Here is an 18943-nt window from a genome sequence, read left to right as displayed (position 1 = left end):
AATGATGATTCAGAATTTAATTTAGAATATATAAAACTGTTCTATCATAAAATACACAACTGTAAAAACTGAAAAGATCATTTTTGACAGTAATTCTTAATTAAGTGTCATCATATCGTTGTAAGAAGTGTTTTAATATAAGAACTCTCAAGAATAAGTGATCACAGAAAAAAAAATTATGTAAAATCTACACAAAATTTAATTAAGAATTGAAGTTAAATTCTTTCATTTGTGCAAAAGTTAAAAAAGTTCTTAAATCCTATGTATTATTAAGGGATCCATAAAAAAAATGTATCAAAAACTTAAAATAGGTTCTATAATTATGCCTTCAATTATTATTTTTTATTGTGTTTATATGTTATTATTTTATATTATTGTTTTGAATTTTTTATTTTACCAATCAGGTTATTTTTTTTACATTTTGAATGCAAATAATAATAATAATAATAAACTATACAATTAATAATTAATTTTTTCTTTCATGTACATATTTTAACTATATATTTTATTTTATTTTATTTATTATAATTGACCATCCCTTTTATTTTATTTAAATTTGAATAAATTATATAAAAACACAAAATGTCAATGAAATGCTGTTAAAAAAATAATAGGAAACCGAACCGTTCCTGATTGATACTACAATTAAATAGTAAAAAATTCTGCTATATCAAGGTTTAATGTGACTAGATTGGAAAGAGGTAATTAGTTGTTTATTCCCAAATTTATTATGGAAATATCTGTCTTTAAATTATTATTGCAATCGTGGAGAAGTGTATTGTGTGGAGTTTCTAGAAAATAATATTGGGTTTTTTTGTTATAAAAAAAATCTAAAAGACTATGAAAGTTATTTAGAGGATATGAATTGATAAATGTAACTCCCAGATATTAAATGGTTAGTTTTTAATGGATGAAAAGTCAATAAAAGATTACAAATGGAAACTTGTAGATGGTTTATGATCATCATCTAATCGTTTTACCTTAAACGTTTAAGATCTCAATAATGGATGACGAAATTACCAATCAAGAACTTGTATGGATTTTATTGTTGTCAATGAATGATTTATTATTGGGATTATAACATGAAACTTGATGGTTGCTGGTGTAGAAGTAGTTGTAGTATTAAAGGATAATCAAATGTTTGTATTAATTGTTAAACCATCTGATTAGGCTGGTTTCCAATTCCAAAAAGATTAAGATGTTATCATAAATTAGTTTAGAAGATTAACTTCGTGATCATAAAGATAGCATATTCTCCTGCTTGTAATGTATATGCATATGAATGTGTAAATTTCTTGTTAAAATCACTATTATCAAAATCATAATACACAAATATGTAGAAGGTTTTTAGTAAACTCTTGCACAAAAAGAGTATTACGCAAGCAGCTGTATAATATAATGTGCATAGTTGACTCAAAATGCTGGTTTTAAATATTGGCATGACGTTTGAGGAAAAAATAAAAAATTGCATGACATTCGGATGTAGATTTACATTTTGACTTGAAGGTATGAAGATAGATCATTAATTTTTTTAGATAAAGTAAATTCTTTTAAAGTTGAGTATATATTTTAAAAAAATATTGGCTGAAGTATATTTCGAACATATAAAATAATTGTTGGTAAGAAAGTTGATGACAAACTTTTTGATCGGGAGATGTTATAATACTCTACATGAATCGGTAGATTAAGGACAATGTCACACATATTTTATTTGTTTTTCAAACTCACTAACAAAACAAGTTAGAATATTAAATACAAGTCATGTAATTAAATAATCTTGATAATGTTAATCACCATTTAAAAAGGAATGATTTCTTTATTTTTTACGAATTAAAATTACAAAAGGTAAGTAAAGAACAAAAAGTATAACAAAAAGTGCAACATTTTCATAGTATCAGATATTAATAATAAATAAATAAATTAGTTAAAGTGGCGAATGATTTCAATACTAAAAAAAAACATCATGATTTTCATCATATTTTATAAGTGAATCAAACATAGGAATTGGTTTTACAAGTGTATAACAATTTTCTCTAAGATAATTAATATTATAACAATTTTTTAAGCATTATGAAAAAAAAAAGTGAAAATGAAAGTGATTCTTATTTTTATTAACTAACTTTAAGATCATGGTAGAATTCGCATCATATAAAATAATATGTTATTCTTTTTTTTATATTTTGTCAAGAGCATGAAAGAGAACCAATAATTCAACATATTTAAAGAAATAAAAGTAAATATATTAAACAAAAAATATATATAAAATATTAAAAATAATTATTGAAAAGATTATACTTTTAACATTTTTTTTTATGATTCATTTTGGTCATTTATTTTTAAAAGATTTATTTTGGTTTTATATTTTTAAATTTTGGTCAATTTAATCTTTTTTAGAAATATAGGTTATTTGTTTGAGACATGAATTTGAATCCTTTTGTAATTGATTATGATATAAAATTTATTTCATTAAATTCACCTGCATGAAAATTATTGTATTTGTATTGTAACGATCTAACAAGTCTTTATATTTTATAACTCAACACGAATTAAAGCAGCAAAAAACATAATTTTAATTAGCTAAGATTATCATGCAAGCATTTTCCTATAAATACATGCAACAATATATATATATATATATATATATATATATATATATATATATATATATATATCCAAAGTGAAAACATACAGTCAAGTAACGACTACATAATAGCTACCATAGGGTAGTTCCAAAACAACCTTGTCATCCTCCATCACGACTCACAAGACATACAACCTTCAACCTATTTTTATCTTACTCCAATAACAAGTACGATTATTGCAATCCAATCATAAGAAAAATGCAAGAGTATGTTTTGATTTAAAAGAAACATCATGGTATAAAAGTATTAAACTAACTATATGACAAATTCAGCATACCACCTACACTTTCAACAATTCAATACAACATGTGATCAACACATTAGCTTGTTCAACTATCCACGTGTAATCAACACAATAGTTCACCATACAACTATTTACAACACAACTTAAACAACTTTACAACATATCAATATAGCAACACAATTTTTACAACTTAACAACATGATAACATTTCAACTTATAATATAACCAAACAACTTTATCAACATATTAATTTAGCATATGGACAACACCACTCAACTTAACAACATGATAACATTTCAACTTATAATATAACCAAACAACTTTATCAACATATTAATTTAGCATATGGACAACACCACTCATCAACACAACAAATGTATGTGTTATTACATATTCAACTAAAAGATCTTTTACAACACACGTAAACAATCTAATTGGTTTAACTCTATCGAAACAACTTAATAATACGATATTTTTTAGCTTACTAGATCAAAAATAGATTTAGATGAAAATTCACAACACAACATTGTTTCTCAAAATTTATTGCTTAAACTAGGAAAAAAAACTCAGTATTCTTGTTAAGGTTATGACAGATTGGGTGTGAGTATATCACAACCTCTGAATGCATAACTAAGCCTATTTTGGATTTATTAGTTTGTCGACCACCTTTAAAATATTGTATCCTTTTTAGTACTCAGTTAGAGATTTTGGCCTCCGATCTTGTATTTTACTCGATTGACAACTTCATACATGTATGACTAGACCTTGTCCCCATACAGACTTATATTAGTCACTTCATAATCAGTATGGCTCGACCTTACCTCCAAACTCTATCAACTAAGGACCTAGAGGATTCTTAATATTCCACTTTAAGAGTCAACTATACCTAATCATAAGTCAATTAACATGGCTACTTCAACAATACACTTCATTCAACTTTACTACAATTCAACTTTCATTCGTAATTAACTTCCAACTTAAGCAATTTAAATATCATTATACATCATCCTATATCAATGCATAATGAATTATATCATACGTCCACATAGTTCATGCGATTAATCAATATACTAAACCCATTATCAACACTTAACCAAAAAATAACAAGTTTCTCATTTAGCAAACCACACTTAGCACCATTTTCCTCGCGTCCTATGTCATTAAGGAAGGGAGCCTCTAACTCATCCACATTTGACACTAATCTACTTGCACCCGATGTGGATGAGACAGAGAACCCATGTGTCAATCAGGTCGGGTGTAACAAAACCTATGCCTAACCTCATTCAGGTAGAGAGTCTTTGTCTGACTCACGTCTGACACTATTCAACCTGTGCCTAAAATTGTCTAAGTAGAGAGCTACAACCTTAATCAAGTCTGACGCCACCCAAACTGGGGCCTAACATCACTAAGTCGGAGAACCCTTGAGGCAACCACGCCCAACCCCCCTTAACCTAAGTTCGACGTGACCAAATCTAAGAGCTCCCCTTTAACTCACGCTTAATACTACCAATCTCGTGTCTAGTACTAGTGAGGCAAAAAGCCTCATCTGACCTGCTTCATGTTCGACGCTATGAAGCTAAATCCAGTGTAATGGTGATTTTTGCACTTGATTGAATCACGATTTTGCCTCTCATTACTTGAAAATTAGATCACTACAACATGCAATGCTAGAAACCGCAACCATACAACTTTAGAAACTCATTTACCTCATAAATTTCAACATGCAACCAATAAACAACCCAATTCAACACTTTCTTTTCATCTTCAACAAAAAAACACAAAAAATCAAACATATGTATTTCATCCTTCAATTCAAAACAACTTTTAATAATTAAAACTCATAAAAATTTATTAATCCTTAAAGTTTCACAGCAATTAAATAACTAATCATAACAACAATTAAATTAATAAAATTAACATATATAATAAATCTCACAATGTTACATATATGATATTTGGACCAAAAAGAATCACAAACATGATAAAAAAAATATCATAAAAATGAGTTTAAAGAACTATTAGTAGGGATGGCAACGGGGCGGGGCGGGTACGGGTTTCATGATACCCGTCCCCATCCCCGCAAGTTAAACTCATCCCCATCCCCGTCCCCATCCCCGTCGGGTATAGATTTTCATCCCCATCCCCGTCCCCGTCGGGTATCGGGTATACTCGTACCCGTACCCGTACCCGTCAATTTTTTTATTTTTTATTTTTTGTAAAAAAATGATATTTTTAATTTTTTTTATATTATATTATAATTATAATTAGGTTATTTCTTTATCTCATATTATAATAAATAATCACACATAAAAAAAATATTAATTTTTTTTAATATAATTAAATTGAAAGTGAATATTAAATTAAAAATGAGAACGGGGACGGGTACGGGTACGGGTACGGGGCGGGTAAGTACATACCCGTACCCGATTTAATATATCGGGTTTTACCCGTACCCGTACCCGTACCCGGTCAAACCGGGTATTCCCAGTCAAAGTCGGGACGGGTTCGGGTATTACCTGCGGGTACGAGTATATTTGCCATCCCTAACTATTAGATAATTACAAGATAATATCAAAAACATAATTAACCTAAATTATGTACATGTAAAAACAATTATCTATCAGTAATCGTAAAATAAATCTATTATAAATATTTTAAATATCTTAAATATATCTAAAATAATAATAAAAATGTTGATTAATATTTAAATATGATTATTGCTTTGTTTTTCACTTATGATGCACCTTGGTTTACTAATCCTATAAACTTTTGGATGGGGCTAGGGAGTTGGTATGGATAAATTAAAAGATTAAATAAGATTATTTCTTTACATTCACATTTATCTTAATTGTTCAAAATTTCAAATGATGATCGAGGAGGACATGATTTACAAGATAAAAAGGAGTGTGAATGTGTAAGTGAATATAACATAAAACTCATTCCTACTCTTTATAACAAGTCTCACATTCATTCACACCCATTAAGACCTAATGTGTATACAAGAGATCAAGTTCAAGATCACATCTTTATGTATATCAACTATGCTAGATAAAAATTTTCCTCCAACCATACAATCTCGAGACACAAATGAGAATTGAATAAAGCCCTCCAAATTGGAATTGTCAGCAACAAACTAAATTAGTTATCTATGAATTATTGATACCAAATTGGGCTCAAGATTGGCAAACAAAGGAATGAGTTTATATAGCTCAGTTTGATTTCTTACTATTCCAAGACCATTATTTGAATGATAAGATGAAGGTCTTGGTTAGTCAATTTAAAAAAAAAAAATCATTGATCATAACATCTTAAGAGCTACCAATAAGTTAAGCTATGAAAAAACAAACTCAAATAAGTTATAAGTTTGTTAATTATCTATTAAATGAAGTGTGCATATAACTCGATTTTATGACTTTTTTCTTTATCATTTCTTTAGATAAAGTCTCTCACATCTATAATTCATCTCAAACCCTAAGCACTTACACTTTTTTTTTTGCGCAATATTTCTTTATCTATTTCTAATAATATTTTTTCTTCGTGCCTTGATGATAATACAAACTGAATATAAATTAGTTCCTATTTAAAATATTGTCAGTAAATTACAAGACAAAATAGATCAAATAATATTTTTATTATTAACTTGTTACCTGTGATTATTTCATATCTTTTTCACATTAAAATTTATCACAATTAACACAATTAACGATTTTATAATATAATTTATTTAATTTGACTTCTTTATCTAATACTAAAATCACATTATTATGTTAAAAAAATAATATAAAGTCAACTCAATAGTATTATCATTTAAAAGTTTAATTATATTTTTCCTTGTTATATACTCACTTCCTTATTTATTTATTTTTTAAATAGTTCATATAATATTTAAACACTTGGACATCAATTTATATTATTTGGTTAACATCGAGTGCATGTTTAAAATTCAGTTTCTTTTAACGTGAACAATTGTTTAACCTAATAACACAAAAATGTTACTTTTGCATTTAAATGTTTACAAAGTAAGAATGTTCATTTCAGGTGTGAAATACATTAACAACTAATCTAAACATACCCAAATTGAAATATTGAAATATTAATGACCGAGATAGTTAAAGAGATTAAGAATAAAATAAATAAATATAAAATCAAAATAAAATAATATATTTTTAAAGATTAAGCTAAAAATAAAATAAAGTATCACAAAAAAATATTACAATTTTTATTTTAAAAGAACAAAAATATAAAAAAATATTTGTGTGTGTTCACACTACTAAAAGTAAAACCATGTCCAAGTGTTATTTAAATAAATGGCTTATGATAATTTATAAAAGGAAATTATTTTCATTGAATCCCTATAAAAGGCGATAGGATAGAATATTTTTGAATAAGATCACATTGAGAGGTAGGGTGTTGCAGAAACGAAAACAAAATTTTGTTGACAGAGAAGAGAAATGGAGCAAGAAGAGCACGAAGTGTACGGTGCAGACATTCCCGACGAAGAGGTTGACATGGACGCCGACGCCGAGCAACAAGAAGATGAGCAACTTCCCCCCAATCACACAAGCAAGGTTAGGTTAGGTTAGGGTTTGTGGTTAGGTTACGCTACTTTTTCTTCTTTCTCTCTTCGTAACGCCACTTTCGTTGTATTCTTAGGAATTGGAGGACATGAAGAAGAGGCTGAAGGAGATCGAGGAAGAAGCTAGCGCGCTCCGCGAAATGCAGGCCAAGGTTGAGAAAGAGATGGGCGCTGTTCAAGGTTTCTTTCTTTGTTTCGTTCAGATCTCTTTGTTATTTGGCGCTGCTTCTGTTTATTAACTGTAATTGTTTTTGTTTTAAGATTCTTCTGGCACTTCTGCAACTCAAGCTGAAAAGGAGGAAGTGGATTCTCGGTCAATCTATGTTGGTAATGTGAGGGTTGCTTATCTTTATTGTTCTTACGCTTTTTTAATTCTTTGCTGTTTTTTAATCACTTGGCACACTGCACTGGTTGATTGATTTAGCCGTTTTTTGTATGATGATGCTTGCTAGTTGCTGTTTTTTTGGGCTGCAGCTTTTGGATGAGTTTTAGGGTTTTAGGAAGGTCTTTCCTTGTTGCTGACGGATTTACCTTGTTGATAAAGTTTTTTCGACATTTTTCTTCTTGGTGAAGGAATGTGAAATTTAGATCTGTGTGGTGTGGTGAAGATAAATTTTGCTTTAGTTGTAAAGACGTTCCTGCGGTAGAAAAACTAGTGTGCTGATAAATATTTCTATAGCTTGAAGTCTTTCTTTGTTGCCAAAGATTTAGATCGTTGATGAAGTTTTTTTTTTCTTTGACATTTGTCGTATTGGTGGAGAATTGTGAAATTTGGATCTGTGGGGTATGGTGAGGACTGAGGACACATGTTGATTTACCGCGATAGGAAAACACGAATGCTGATAAATATTTATAGCTTGTTGTCAAATGATAGGGGACTTGTGGGGTGGTTTTAACCTATATGGCAAAAGTCACAGGAGGAATATCCACATGACTGGATATTAAGGGAATGGGATTCCCTATAGTTTTAAAAAACTGCCCAGGGTCTCGGCGCTTGATATAATTTCAATAAATAAAGGAAAGAGACACTAGTCTAAAAAGCGAGATCCGTTACTACATGCTGTGTGTGTGTTTTTTTTTTTTTTTTTTTTTTTTTTCTCTCAAAATGAAGGGTATGGTGAGGACCGAGGACACATGTTGATTTACCGCGATAGGAAAACACGAATGCTGATAAATATTTATAGCTTGTTGTCAAATGATAGGGGACTTGTGGGGTAGTTTTAACCTATATGGCAAAAGTCACAGGAGGAATATCCATATGACTGGATATTAAGGGAATGGGATTCCCTATAGTTTTAAAAAAACTTCCCAGGGTCTTGGCGCTTGATATAATTTCAATAAATAAAGGAAAGAGACACTAGTCTAAAAAGCGAGATCCGTTACTGCATGCTGTGCTGGGTTTTTTTTTTTCTCAAATAAAGGGTATTCATTTCTGGATATTAAGTGTCGCTTTCAGAAATTATGTAAATATATTCTTTGTATATAGACTTTCCATAATCTTGTAATCATGATAATTAGGGTACTTATGGTCTTCATATTTATTACGTTGGTATCTTTATCGTATTTGCACCCCGGTGTATTAGGACATGGAATCATCGTGCACCTTTCTTTTCTCTCTCTGAACAGTCTCCAGTAAAAGTGCACCACTATGATCATGGTTGTCAAATTCAAGTGTTAGCTGGTAAATTTGGATGAGTCCATGATCCCCCTCCCTCGAATTGGGCCATCCCACATGTAGAATTGTTTTCTGGTAAGCTTGAGTTAACTCAACTGGGATCGTGTAGGTTTGCTCAAGCTTGCAAGTTGGAGACTGATTGTGCGAGTCACTTTCCTCTAAATTTCCAATATATACTTGCTGCTTCATCTACGTCACATCTCATCTGTTCTCTGTTCAATGGCACATTAGGGTCACTGTTCTTTGGTCGATTCCACAAAGAAGCTTGTTCTCTCAGGTGCATTAGGGCTCATCTGTTTAACTTTTAAGCATAGGTGTTCGATGTTTGTCATTTGGATTAATTGGTTTTGATGCCAATGACCAATTGAATTGATGAAACTGGTTTTGTCAAAATTCCAATCATGCTGAACCTAATTTATAAGTTAAACCGCGCTGTATCAACTAGCAAAATAATTGGTACAATTAGGTTATGATCATTGACTTTTTATAGAAAATTTAGAGAAAAGTGTATTAGTCTACAACACTGTGATCTGAGTTATTTACATTAAAGAAAAAGGGAGTCTAACTAAAGAACAAGGTGCAGAAGACTTGGTAAACCTGACAATAACCCTACTAGAGTAGTTAACAGTGTTCTATAGTTTAGAGGCATGATGTGTGGCCTTGCCATGAATGAAATGGATCACATTTTTTTTGGAGCAGCAATAACTGCCTGAATTTTGGCCATCACAGCCACTACGGATAACACACCATTAAATCCCTGTTTTCCACCTTTTTGTTTGACCATCTTTCAGATTTCTATGGCAATTTTTGAATTTTCTTACATTTTCTCTGTTGCTTTGTTGGTGCTCCACAAATGGCTCAAAACTATTCAGTCTTCAAAGAATGGTGCAGAAGGTTGGTGCTCTGTTGCTTTGCACCACTCGTGTCTGACAGAATAACCCATTTTCCAGCAAAGCCTTTGCTTTTCCATTTGCCCACCAGCATGTTTTTTGGCATCTCTTGGTTGGTGCTGTTCAGTCTTCAAAGAATGACGCAGAAAGAAGGTTGGTGCTCTGTGGCTTTGCACCACTCGTGTCTGACAGAATAACCCATTTTCCAGCAAAGCCTTTGCTTTTCCATTTGCCTGCCAGCATGTTTTTTTGGCAGCTCTTGTTTGTTTTCTGGAAGACCTTTAACTTTGTCAAGTCTACTCCGTCTTCCAGACTCTATTCATATTTCATAGTTCACACACAGGTGTTTGCCCCTTTTCTATTTTCGCTGCAACTTCTTCCATGATTCCATCTTAAGTTTCTCTTTTTCTGTGAGTCACATCATCTGTTCTGTCTCTTTTGCTGTTGATTATTAAATCTGTCCCCTTTTTAGTGCAGCCATGGCATCTTCTTAGTTCTTATTCACAACCTTCCTAAAAGAGCACCTCAGCTTAGCTCTATTTGTCATTGCTATTGACTTGTTAATCATCCCTTTAGTTTGGTTGATGGTGATTATGTCTAGCCCATAGTAGTCAATCCCGGATAGCGGCGCGGAGCGGCCAACCCTAAAACTGGGATAGCGGGATGATGCGGAGCGGGATAACCGCTATTTAAATATTAATTTATATATATTAAATAATTAATAATATATATATAAAAGCTAAAAAAACAAAAAAATAACTCTAAATTCATGCATTAAACATTTTTAATAATTAAAAGTTCATAGTACTCAAACAATACATAATATAAAATGTCTCCAAAACAAAGTGTTAAAGCTCTAAGTAAGTAAAAAATTAAACATTATAGTTTAATCTTCTTCCTCATCAAGATTAAAGTCTTCCTCTCCCTCAAATTCATCACTCCCACTAGCAATGGCTTGGATGTCATCCTCCTCTTGGAAACAGAAGTGGCTTCACTTGATGTAGATGAAGGTCTCTTAATTCTAGCAATGGCTTGGATGTCATCCTCCTCTTCATTTTCATCTACGCACTCCATATATACTTCTGAGGCAATTTTTTTACTCTCATAGGCAGCCTTCATTTCCAATTTTAGATCCTCAGGAATTTTTCTACAAGCACCTACATCGCCTTTTATTCCAAGTTGATGTCTTTTTGCTCTAGTAATTCCACCAGTAGATGTTTTCAGACAAAAATCACACGTGACACTCTTCCTATTATTTTTGTCTTTTAAGCTGTTCCACTTCCAAAAGACATCAATATTGTCACCAATGGGCTTAAACATTTCTGTTCTGGGAATGGGACCAGAATTGGGATTAGTTTCAGTTCCAGCAGAGATTGGTTGGCTCATGATTAAACCGATTATCAAAGACAAAGACAGCCTAATAAAAATATAATAGAATCAGAAATTAAAAATAAAATTAGCTAAATTAAATTTAATCAGAAATTAAAAATAAAATTTGCTGAATTAAATTTAATCAGAAATTAAAAATAAAATTAGCTGAATTAAATTTAATCAGAAATTAAAAATAAAATTTTCTGAATTAAATTTAATCAGAAATTAAAAATAAAATTTGCTGAATTAAATTTAATCAGAAGTTAAAATTTTAAAAATAAAATTAGTTGAATTAAATTTAATCAGAAATTAAAAATAAAATTTGTTAAATTAAATTTAATCAGAAATTAAAAATAAATTTTTCTGAATTAAATTTAATTAGAAATTAAAAATTAAATTTGCTGAATTAAATTTAATCAGAATTTAAAAATAAAATTTGTTGAATTAAATTTAATCAGAATTTAAAAATAAAATTTGTTCAATTAAATTTAATCAGAAATTAAAAAAAAAATCAGTTGAAATAATTTAATAAATAATTAAAAAAAATATGTTGCATGCATAAAAGACATAATCAGTAGAATAGAAGACAAACGCGCGTCGGAGGAAGGAGAATAGAAGACGGAGCTTGCGGCCACGTCGGAGCTGCGTTGGACCTGCGTCGGACCTGGAGGCGCGTCTGCGTCGGAGCTGCGCGTCGGCGATGGAGGAGCGTCGGAGCCGGAGTTCGTTGGAGCTGCACGCGTTCGCCAGAGAAGAAGAAACAATGAGAGGGAGAGACGAGAGGAGGGGTTTGGTTTGGATGATCTGAAATCGCGAGAGGGAAAGGGATGATTAGGGCAAAAAAAGCCCATCGAAAAGACTGACTTACCCTTAATGAAGGGTAAGTCTGAAATCGCGCCGCGATTCCGCGTTTTGGGCCGCTCCGCTCCGCCTCCGACGCGGCCGCTCCAGCCGCTACAGAAATCCGCCACGCGACAGCAGCCACGTTGCGGGGTGAGGCCGCTCCGCTCCGGAGCGCCGCGATAGCGGCCGCTCCGGCCGCTATTGACTACTATGGTCTAGCCTATAATTTTTTTTATCAGTAATGATGGTATGTATTTAATTTTGGGTATTATTTTACTATTTATATTGAGTAATATAAATTTCATATATGCTTTTCCATTATCTTCAGTATAGTGGTGATCTAGCTATCTGCTATTTTGATAAAGCTTTGCAAAAGTAGGGCTAATGGGCTATTAATATTGTACTTGAGACTTGAGAGGTTGCGGACTATTAGATTCGAGAAGAAGGAGAAAATTATTGGAGCAGTAAACCTATTGGATTTTGGCTTGCGGATAGTTCTGGTCCTTTAGCATATTTATATCCCTCTTTAGAATATTTTGTTCTTGGGCTGGGGAATATGAAAATTGAAAGTGCTTCTGTTAAAGATCAAAACTTAGTATTTCATTAAAAAGCACTTTAGTTTTCCCTTGCATATTTTCTTTTTATGTAGAACATAGTATTTCGTTGAGCTTCAGAGCTGCTGAAATTACTTTTTTCTTATTCTCTGTTGATTTAGTGAAGTATGTTACCCTGATAGGACTCAGTTTCTATCTGGAAGCCATTAAATGAAAGCTGGGAGCTGCTAGATCCACAGGTTAATTACCAGAATGAGAACCTGGCAACGAATCTGAATAGTGACTACAGCCGAAATCCATATTATCCTGATTTACTAAAATACTTAGATAAACCTAAAGAAACCAAATTTATGCATCTTCTTAATACTGCAAGACTTATCATTTGCAAATTTTATGGAAATCCTATAAATTATAATTGGACCCTACTATCCACATTAACCGCATACTGACTGAATGTTGATGCTGTCTCAAGTTTAATCCTTTTTCTGTTTGCGGCAAGACCACATTAATGTATTTGGTGACTTGACTGGATAGGATCTAATGCCTCTTTCAGTCACATGTCTAATGCATGTTCAATTTTTCTGTTGGATGTTTTAAATTTAATTATAATCTTATAAAGCTTCTACAGAGCATTGTAATATATTAAATTGGTTTCCAAATTATGTTCCAGGTTGACTATGCATGTACTCCTGAAGAAGTGCAACAACATTTTCAGTCCTGTGGAACTGTGAACAGGGTGACAATACTGACAGACAAATTTGGTCAACCTAAAGGGTTTGCTTATGTAGAGTTTGTTGAGGTTGATGCTGTTCAGAATGCCCTCCTGTTGAACGAATCAGAATTGCATGGTCGACAATTGAAGGTCTTTATTCTTTACTATCAGATTATCTGTGTAAATTGAACTAGTCACTCCCTGTTTCTTTGGTCATACTTAACATCTGGTTTTCCCTTCAGGTGTCTGCCAAGCGTACAAATGTTCCTGGAATGAAGCAGTATTTTGGAAGAAGACCTACTGGTTTCCGATCTAGGAGGCCTTTCATGCCTGCCCCATTCTTTCCACCATATGGTTATGGGTAAGCAATTATTAGAAACCTGAGAAAATGAAAAATTTACCATGGATTTGTTGTTACTTTCCTCTGTATTTACCATGAAATTTGATGACTTAGAAAATAAAAATGCTTTTTCATTGAAATGGTGCTTTACATATAGTCTGACATTTCAAAGTAAGATCTGCTTGTATGTCATTAATACATCTGATGACAGGTCTCGTTATCTGTTTCTTTACAACCTTGTGAGCATATATGCTACTAAGCTAGAGGAACCTCATGTTCAATATATACCATATACGTCCCTATTAGTACCATGACCACCTAACAGCACAACATAATGCTACTAATCTTTTTATTTTTCTTGGGCACACATTCACAGCCATAATAAGAAATTAATACCAATTTGTTTTTAAAACTTTAGTAAGTCTTTGCAAGTGTTCTATTATTGGGTAGTAGATAGATTGAATGTTACCCTTTTAAAATGTTTGTATTTGAATGGATCATGATCCTCTCATATTGGTAAAGAACATGGTAATGTCATGTTATAGAGAATAAATTGACGTGCCTTGCACAAATAGTTCTGGGACTACAATTGTTTTCTGATTCTCTCTCATGACATGAAATTGTCATATTTCTCACTAACTCGAGAGGATGTACATCCTATTCAAAATCATATAGATTTAAGTTCCATGTAGGTGACCTTTCCTGCAGTGCTAGAGTTTTAATACCTCCAACAGCACCTTGTGGCCAGGGTCATGCCATTGGTTGCTCAAGTGGGGACTAGCTACTTACCCACTTACCAATAAATACGAAGAGAAACATAGAAGCTTGCATATTATTCTAGATCTTAAATATAAAAGATCTGTTCTCACTTATTATGAGAAAAATAATTTTTTGTCATCCATATATGAATGCATTTGTAATAACAAGTGAGAAGAAAAGTTCTCACTTGTTATGAACATGACAGTGTAAAAAAATTTAACCTGATGACAATGGAAGAGAACTAATTTTTGATTGTTCTGATTTGTCATTCTTTCTGTGATCTGATAAAATCTAATTATTTCTTCCCCGCCCTTTACATTCTTATGATTAAATCATTTTGACATGCAGAAGGGTTCCAAGGTATAGAAGACCTACTCGATACAGGCCATACTAGTGCAAATTCTCAGTTTAATAGGTGATCACATTTATTTATGATGAGACAAGGCGTTGTTAATTTGCCATTGTAATAATTTTCGTTGGTGGAGCAAGAACATAAAGCTTCCGTTACACAGAAGTTAGATGCCCTTGCCTGTTAACGCTGTAGAATGTATGATGCGGACAAATCTAGTTTGATCACTTCGTTACCCATATCTTGAATGTTCATAGCACTTGTCACTCAAGATTTATTTATACAGTGATGGAGGCAACTATGCAGGGAAAATTTTCATTAGTTTCTTAGTCTGAACATCAAAATTAGACTATTCAGATTTCAGTGTAATGTTGGATCTTTTAAAAGAATTGATATTAACAGTGTTGGAATTGGTTACATGCTACCGAAAGTCAGTTCTTAAAGCTAGCTTCAAGTGCATTTATTTACTGTTATTGCGTGCCATATGATATCCCAACTCGGGAAATTTGGATTAAAAGAAACTGATTATTCTGTTTGAGAACTTTTATAGGCTGTGTAATGTTTTCTTGTAATGCGTCAGATTGTTGTCGTGTTGGTCTCTTTTGTTATGGTACCAATTTCAATGAATACACCAAATTAATCTCTAGAATTGGAATATTTGATTCTTGAAATTACAAGCATATCATTTAGTTTTTGAAATTATCACTTAATTTAAGTTATATATTTAAAATTTTAAGAAACATAACAACCGTCGTATGAAAGCTTTAGAGATTAAATGACTGTTGCGTGGCAATTTTTAAAAATTAAAACAATAAAATTATAATAGTAGGGATGTAGACATTATATATTTTGAAAGTTTAACAGTATAAATTAACGAGTTATACAATTACACTTCCAAAAAAATAACTGAGGAACACAATAAAATATATATTAAAGAAGTTAAGCCCTTATTTTGTAATCCATGCCTTGTATTTTTAGCTGATTATTAGTAATTATCTACTAAATACCTGACAATTCTAAGTTTTTGTTATTGAAATTAAGGACACTTATTGATCTATAATAATATATGAAAATGATATAACTGACATACACATTTTTTATAATATTTTTATCTTAATAAGTTTTCTAATTATTCATGTACTTATTATAAACCATTAAATATTTTGTAATTTTTTATTACTTTATTTCATATTTTTCTCTAAAAAAAATTGGAAGCAATCAAAAGAAGTTACGGGAGGAAATGAGATTGGTTGGAACAATTTTTTTTTTCCTTCTTCTTTTGTTATTACGCTGAGGTACGAAACACTTGTTTTTTACTAGTTAGCATGATGTCATATTGTGAGGAATAAAATATGAAAACAAAATAGAACAAGAATATTGTTTTGCATTTAGTGCATAAAATAACAGAACACCGGATGATTTGTAACGTATATAATTTACTAATGTTGAAGTACATCACTAAAATGCAAGTCACACCTAAAACAAAGCAATGCTCAAAAGTTAAAAGTCGATATTTGAATATCTAAACTAACAATTTAGAGACACGCATGAGTGGAAGATTTTTTTTTTTTTTTTATTATTATTTTATTTTATCATAAATGGAAGAAAATTTATTGAAAAAGATGAATATCTTGAATAGGTCTCAATATTTTGAGAGAATAATATCGAATTCTATATTAAAAGATAACTTAAATTTACTAAAAAAAAGTACTTAAATTATTAATTTGAACTAGTATTAAACATATTTATTCCTTAAGTTAAAAAAAATATTATCTAACAAATTGGTAATGGCTAAGAGATTATTTTCTAGCTAGATAATCGACTTTCCATTCCAATTGATGATATTCTTAGCATCAACAAAGATGTGGCTACAAATTTTAAATCTAGGGTATCAAATTTCATATATAATGATGGTTCGAGAATTCATGCATGAATACAAAGTCAAATTGGTAATCTTTTAAAATAGATTCACATTCCTATAACTGATAAAAAAGATTGTCTTAGGTGAAAACACACTTTTATTGAGAACATGACCTATAAGAATGCCTATTCCTTTGCTAGAAAGCCACAGTCCAAGGTTAAATGGGGCAAACATATTTGGAACAAAGTCATTCCTCCTTCAAATACTTTTATCATCACATGGAGATTACTTCATAAAAGAATACCAACTAGGGACATGTTAATAAAAAAGGGAGTCATAATTACTTCAATGTCCACACTGTTATAATGCGTATGAAACTGTAGATCACTTGTTTTTCTTTTATCCATTTGTAGGCCAATTATGGAATTTGTTAGCTGCAATAACTAATCAATCTTTCACAGCTACATATATTTTATTTATATTATCAAATAAAACTTGGAGGAATCTTGCTAGTACTAAACTGATTGTTGCTATTACTTATATTATCACAGAAATCTGGAATAGCAGAAATTAAATCAAGTTTGAAAATACTTTTTTGGCTTATCAACATTTTAAAAATATAATTTTCTCTACTGTAAATAATTTTGGTTTTATTGCATCAAGTAATATGCAATATACAATATCTTAATTAAAAGTTCTTAAAGCATTCTGTGTTTCCTACAAACCAAGGAAACCAAAGAAAGTCATGTAGGTGACTGGATTCCTCTTCCTAAGGGTTGGATTAAAGGAAATACTGATGAGGCATATGTAGAGCATGGAGTCCTTTCTTCTTGTATTGTTATATTTAGAGATTATAATGTAAATTTAGTTGGGTGTTTTGCTAAATCTTTGAATGTTAATTCTGCTTTTGAAGCACAAATATTGGCCATCACACATGCTCTAGAGTTACTAGCCGCTAAAGGATGAAATGTTTTTCGATTTGAGACAAACTCACTTTTAACAATCAAGTATTTTTATGATCACTCTTTGGTACCTTGGACTTTGAGAAATAAATGAATTTATACTTTGGAATTTATCAGAAAGATCATATTTTGATTCTCTCACTTATATAGAGAAGGAAGTTCATGTGTTGATAGTATGTGAATTTTGGTATTAGAAATATTGGATATCATTGGTGAGATTATGTACCTATTTGTATAATACATAGTTTCAGTTGTGATAATTGTGACTTGTCGCATTATAGATTCTCTTAAGTGGGTTTGGGACGACTCCCAACTTCTCTTGTATTCTTTTATCTTTTCTTAATAATACTTAAAAAAAAATTGCAAAAGATTAATACAAACTATGATACTAACCTAGTTAAGATCACTTTCTATATGATACAATAGCATTTCTATTTTTTATTAAAAAAATATTGAAATTTCTCGTAATACCAAGGAATAAACTAATAACACTGTAATTTTCACATAAATAGTTAATTTATATATATATATATATATATATATATAATGGGTTCTTGGAGTGCTCATACTTGATGTTATTTGATCCAAATGCAACACTTAGCATTGTTTGTTAAGAAAAACTATTTTTCATGCGTAATCTTTTGGGATATGGTATCCTTAAAATCTTGGTCACAATGCCATATAACGTGACTGCGTAAAATCTCTTAGAAGAACAAACAAAAAAACACAAATAGCAAATATGGCCCACAATATGTTCTGGGCTTCTGGTACAGATAGTGAATATTCAGTTTCAATTCATTTTACATTACATGCTAGTATGTCACAATGATCCTTTACAACCGATTTGGAACCTGTTTGTAAAATGATGCTGACTCCATTTTGCTGGAATTGAAAAATAGTTGCTTTGGATGTGTTTTTCTGTTACGTGGAAACAAACAAACACTTGGTATTCAACACGGTCTAACATTCCTTGCCGTTATTTCAAGCTTAATATCTAAGCCAAGTATTTATATTTTACTTCAATTTATAGTGAGTTAAAAGACCAAGGGGGAATTCAGATGTAGTTATTGATAATCACAGACATGTCACATTGTGAACAATTCTAATTCAGGACCCAGCCACATACATTCGTTTTGGTTTTCTTTCCCTTGTTCAGCTGATTTTC

The 18943-nt window shown here is 31.2% G+C and overlaps 1 protein-coding gene across 2 annotated transcripts; it reads left to right on the top strand.

Annotated features, from left to right (window-relative positions):
* The first annotated feature begins 7261 nt into the window (after positions 1 to 7261).
* PABN1 (polyadenylate-binding protein 1) lies at positions 7262 to 15402 on the top strand. 2 transcript variants are annotated; one of them, XM_020367087.3, is made up of 6 exons: positions 7262 to 7454; positions 7540 to 7642; positions 7724 to 7794; positions 13466 to 13657; positions 13750 to 13868; positions 14955 to 15402. In XM_020367087.3, the coding sequence occupies exons 1-6, from the start codon at positions 7338 to 7340 to the stop codon at positions 14998 to 15000; spliced, it is 648 nt and encodes a 215-aa protein (XP_020222676.1). In that variant the 5' UTR covers positions 7262 to 7337; the 3' UTR covers positions 15001 to 15402. The 2 variants fall into 2 exon arrangements, with proteins under 2 accessions (XP_020222676.1, XP_082916033.1); XM_083059907.1 differs by lacking the exon at positions 7262 to 7454 and having other exon boundaries at positions 7576 to 7642; positions 7724 to 7789.
* The last annotated feature ends 3541 nt before the right edge of the window (positions 15403 to 18943 follow it).

Source organism: Cajanus cajan, chromosome 7, assembly GCF_000230855.2.
Source record: "Cajanus cajan strain Asha chromosome 7, NIPB_CcT2T_4, whole genome shotgun sequence".
NCBI classification, from domain to species: Eukaryota; Viridiplantae; Streptophyta; class Magnoliopsida; order Fabales; family Fabaceae; genus Cajanus; species Cajanus cajan.
Note: the sequence above shows the minus strand (reverse complement) of the source record. Positions and strands in the feature narration are given on the sequence as shown.

What these genes read in the sequence shown, in the direction of transcription:
- PABN1 (XM_020367087.3), top strand. Translation starts at nt 7,338, where the DNA reads ATGGAGCAAGAAGAGCACGAAGTGTACGGTGCAGACATTCCCGACGAA. An exon ending in AGAGATGGGCGCTGTTCAAG is followed by an intron (nt 7,643 to 7,723) that starts GTTTCTTTCTTT and finishes TTTTGTTTTAAG; the next exon opens with ATTCTTCTGGCACTTCTGCA. An exon ending in TGCATGGTCGACAATTGAAG is followed by an intron (nt 13,658 to 13,749) that starts GTCTTTATTCTT and finishes TTTTCCCTTCAG; the next exon opens with GTGTCTGCCAAGCGTACAAA.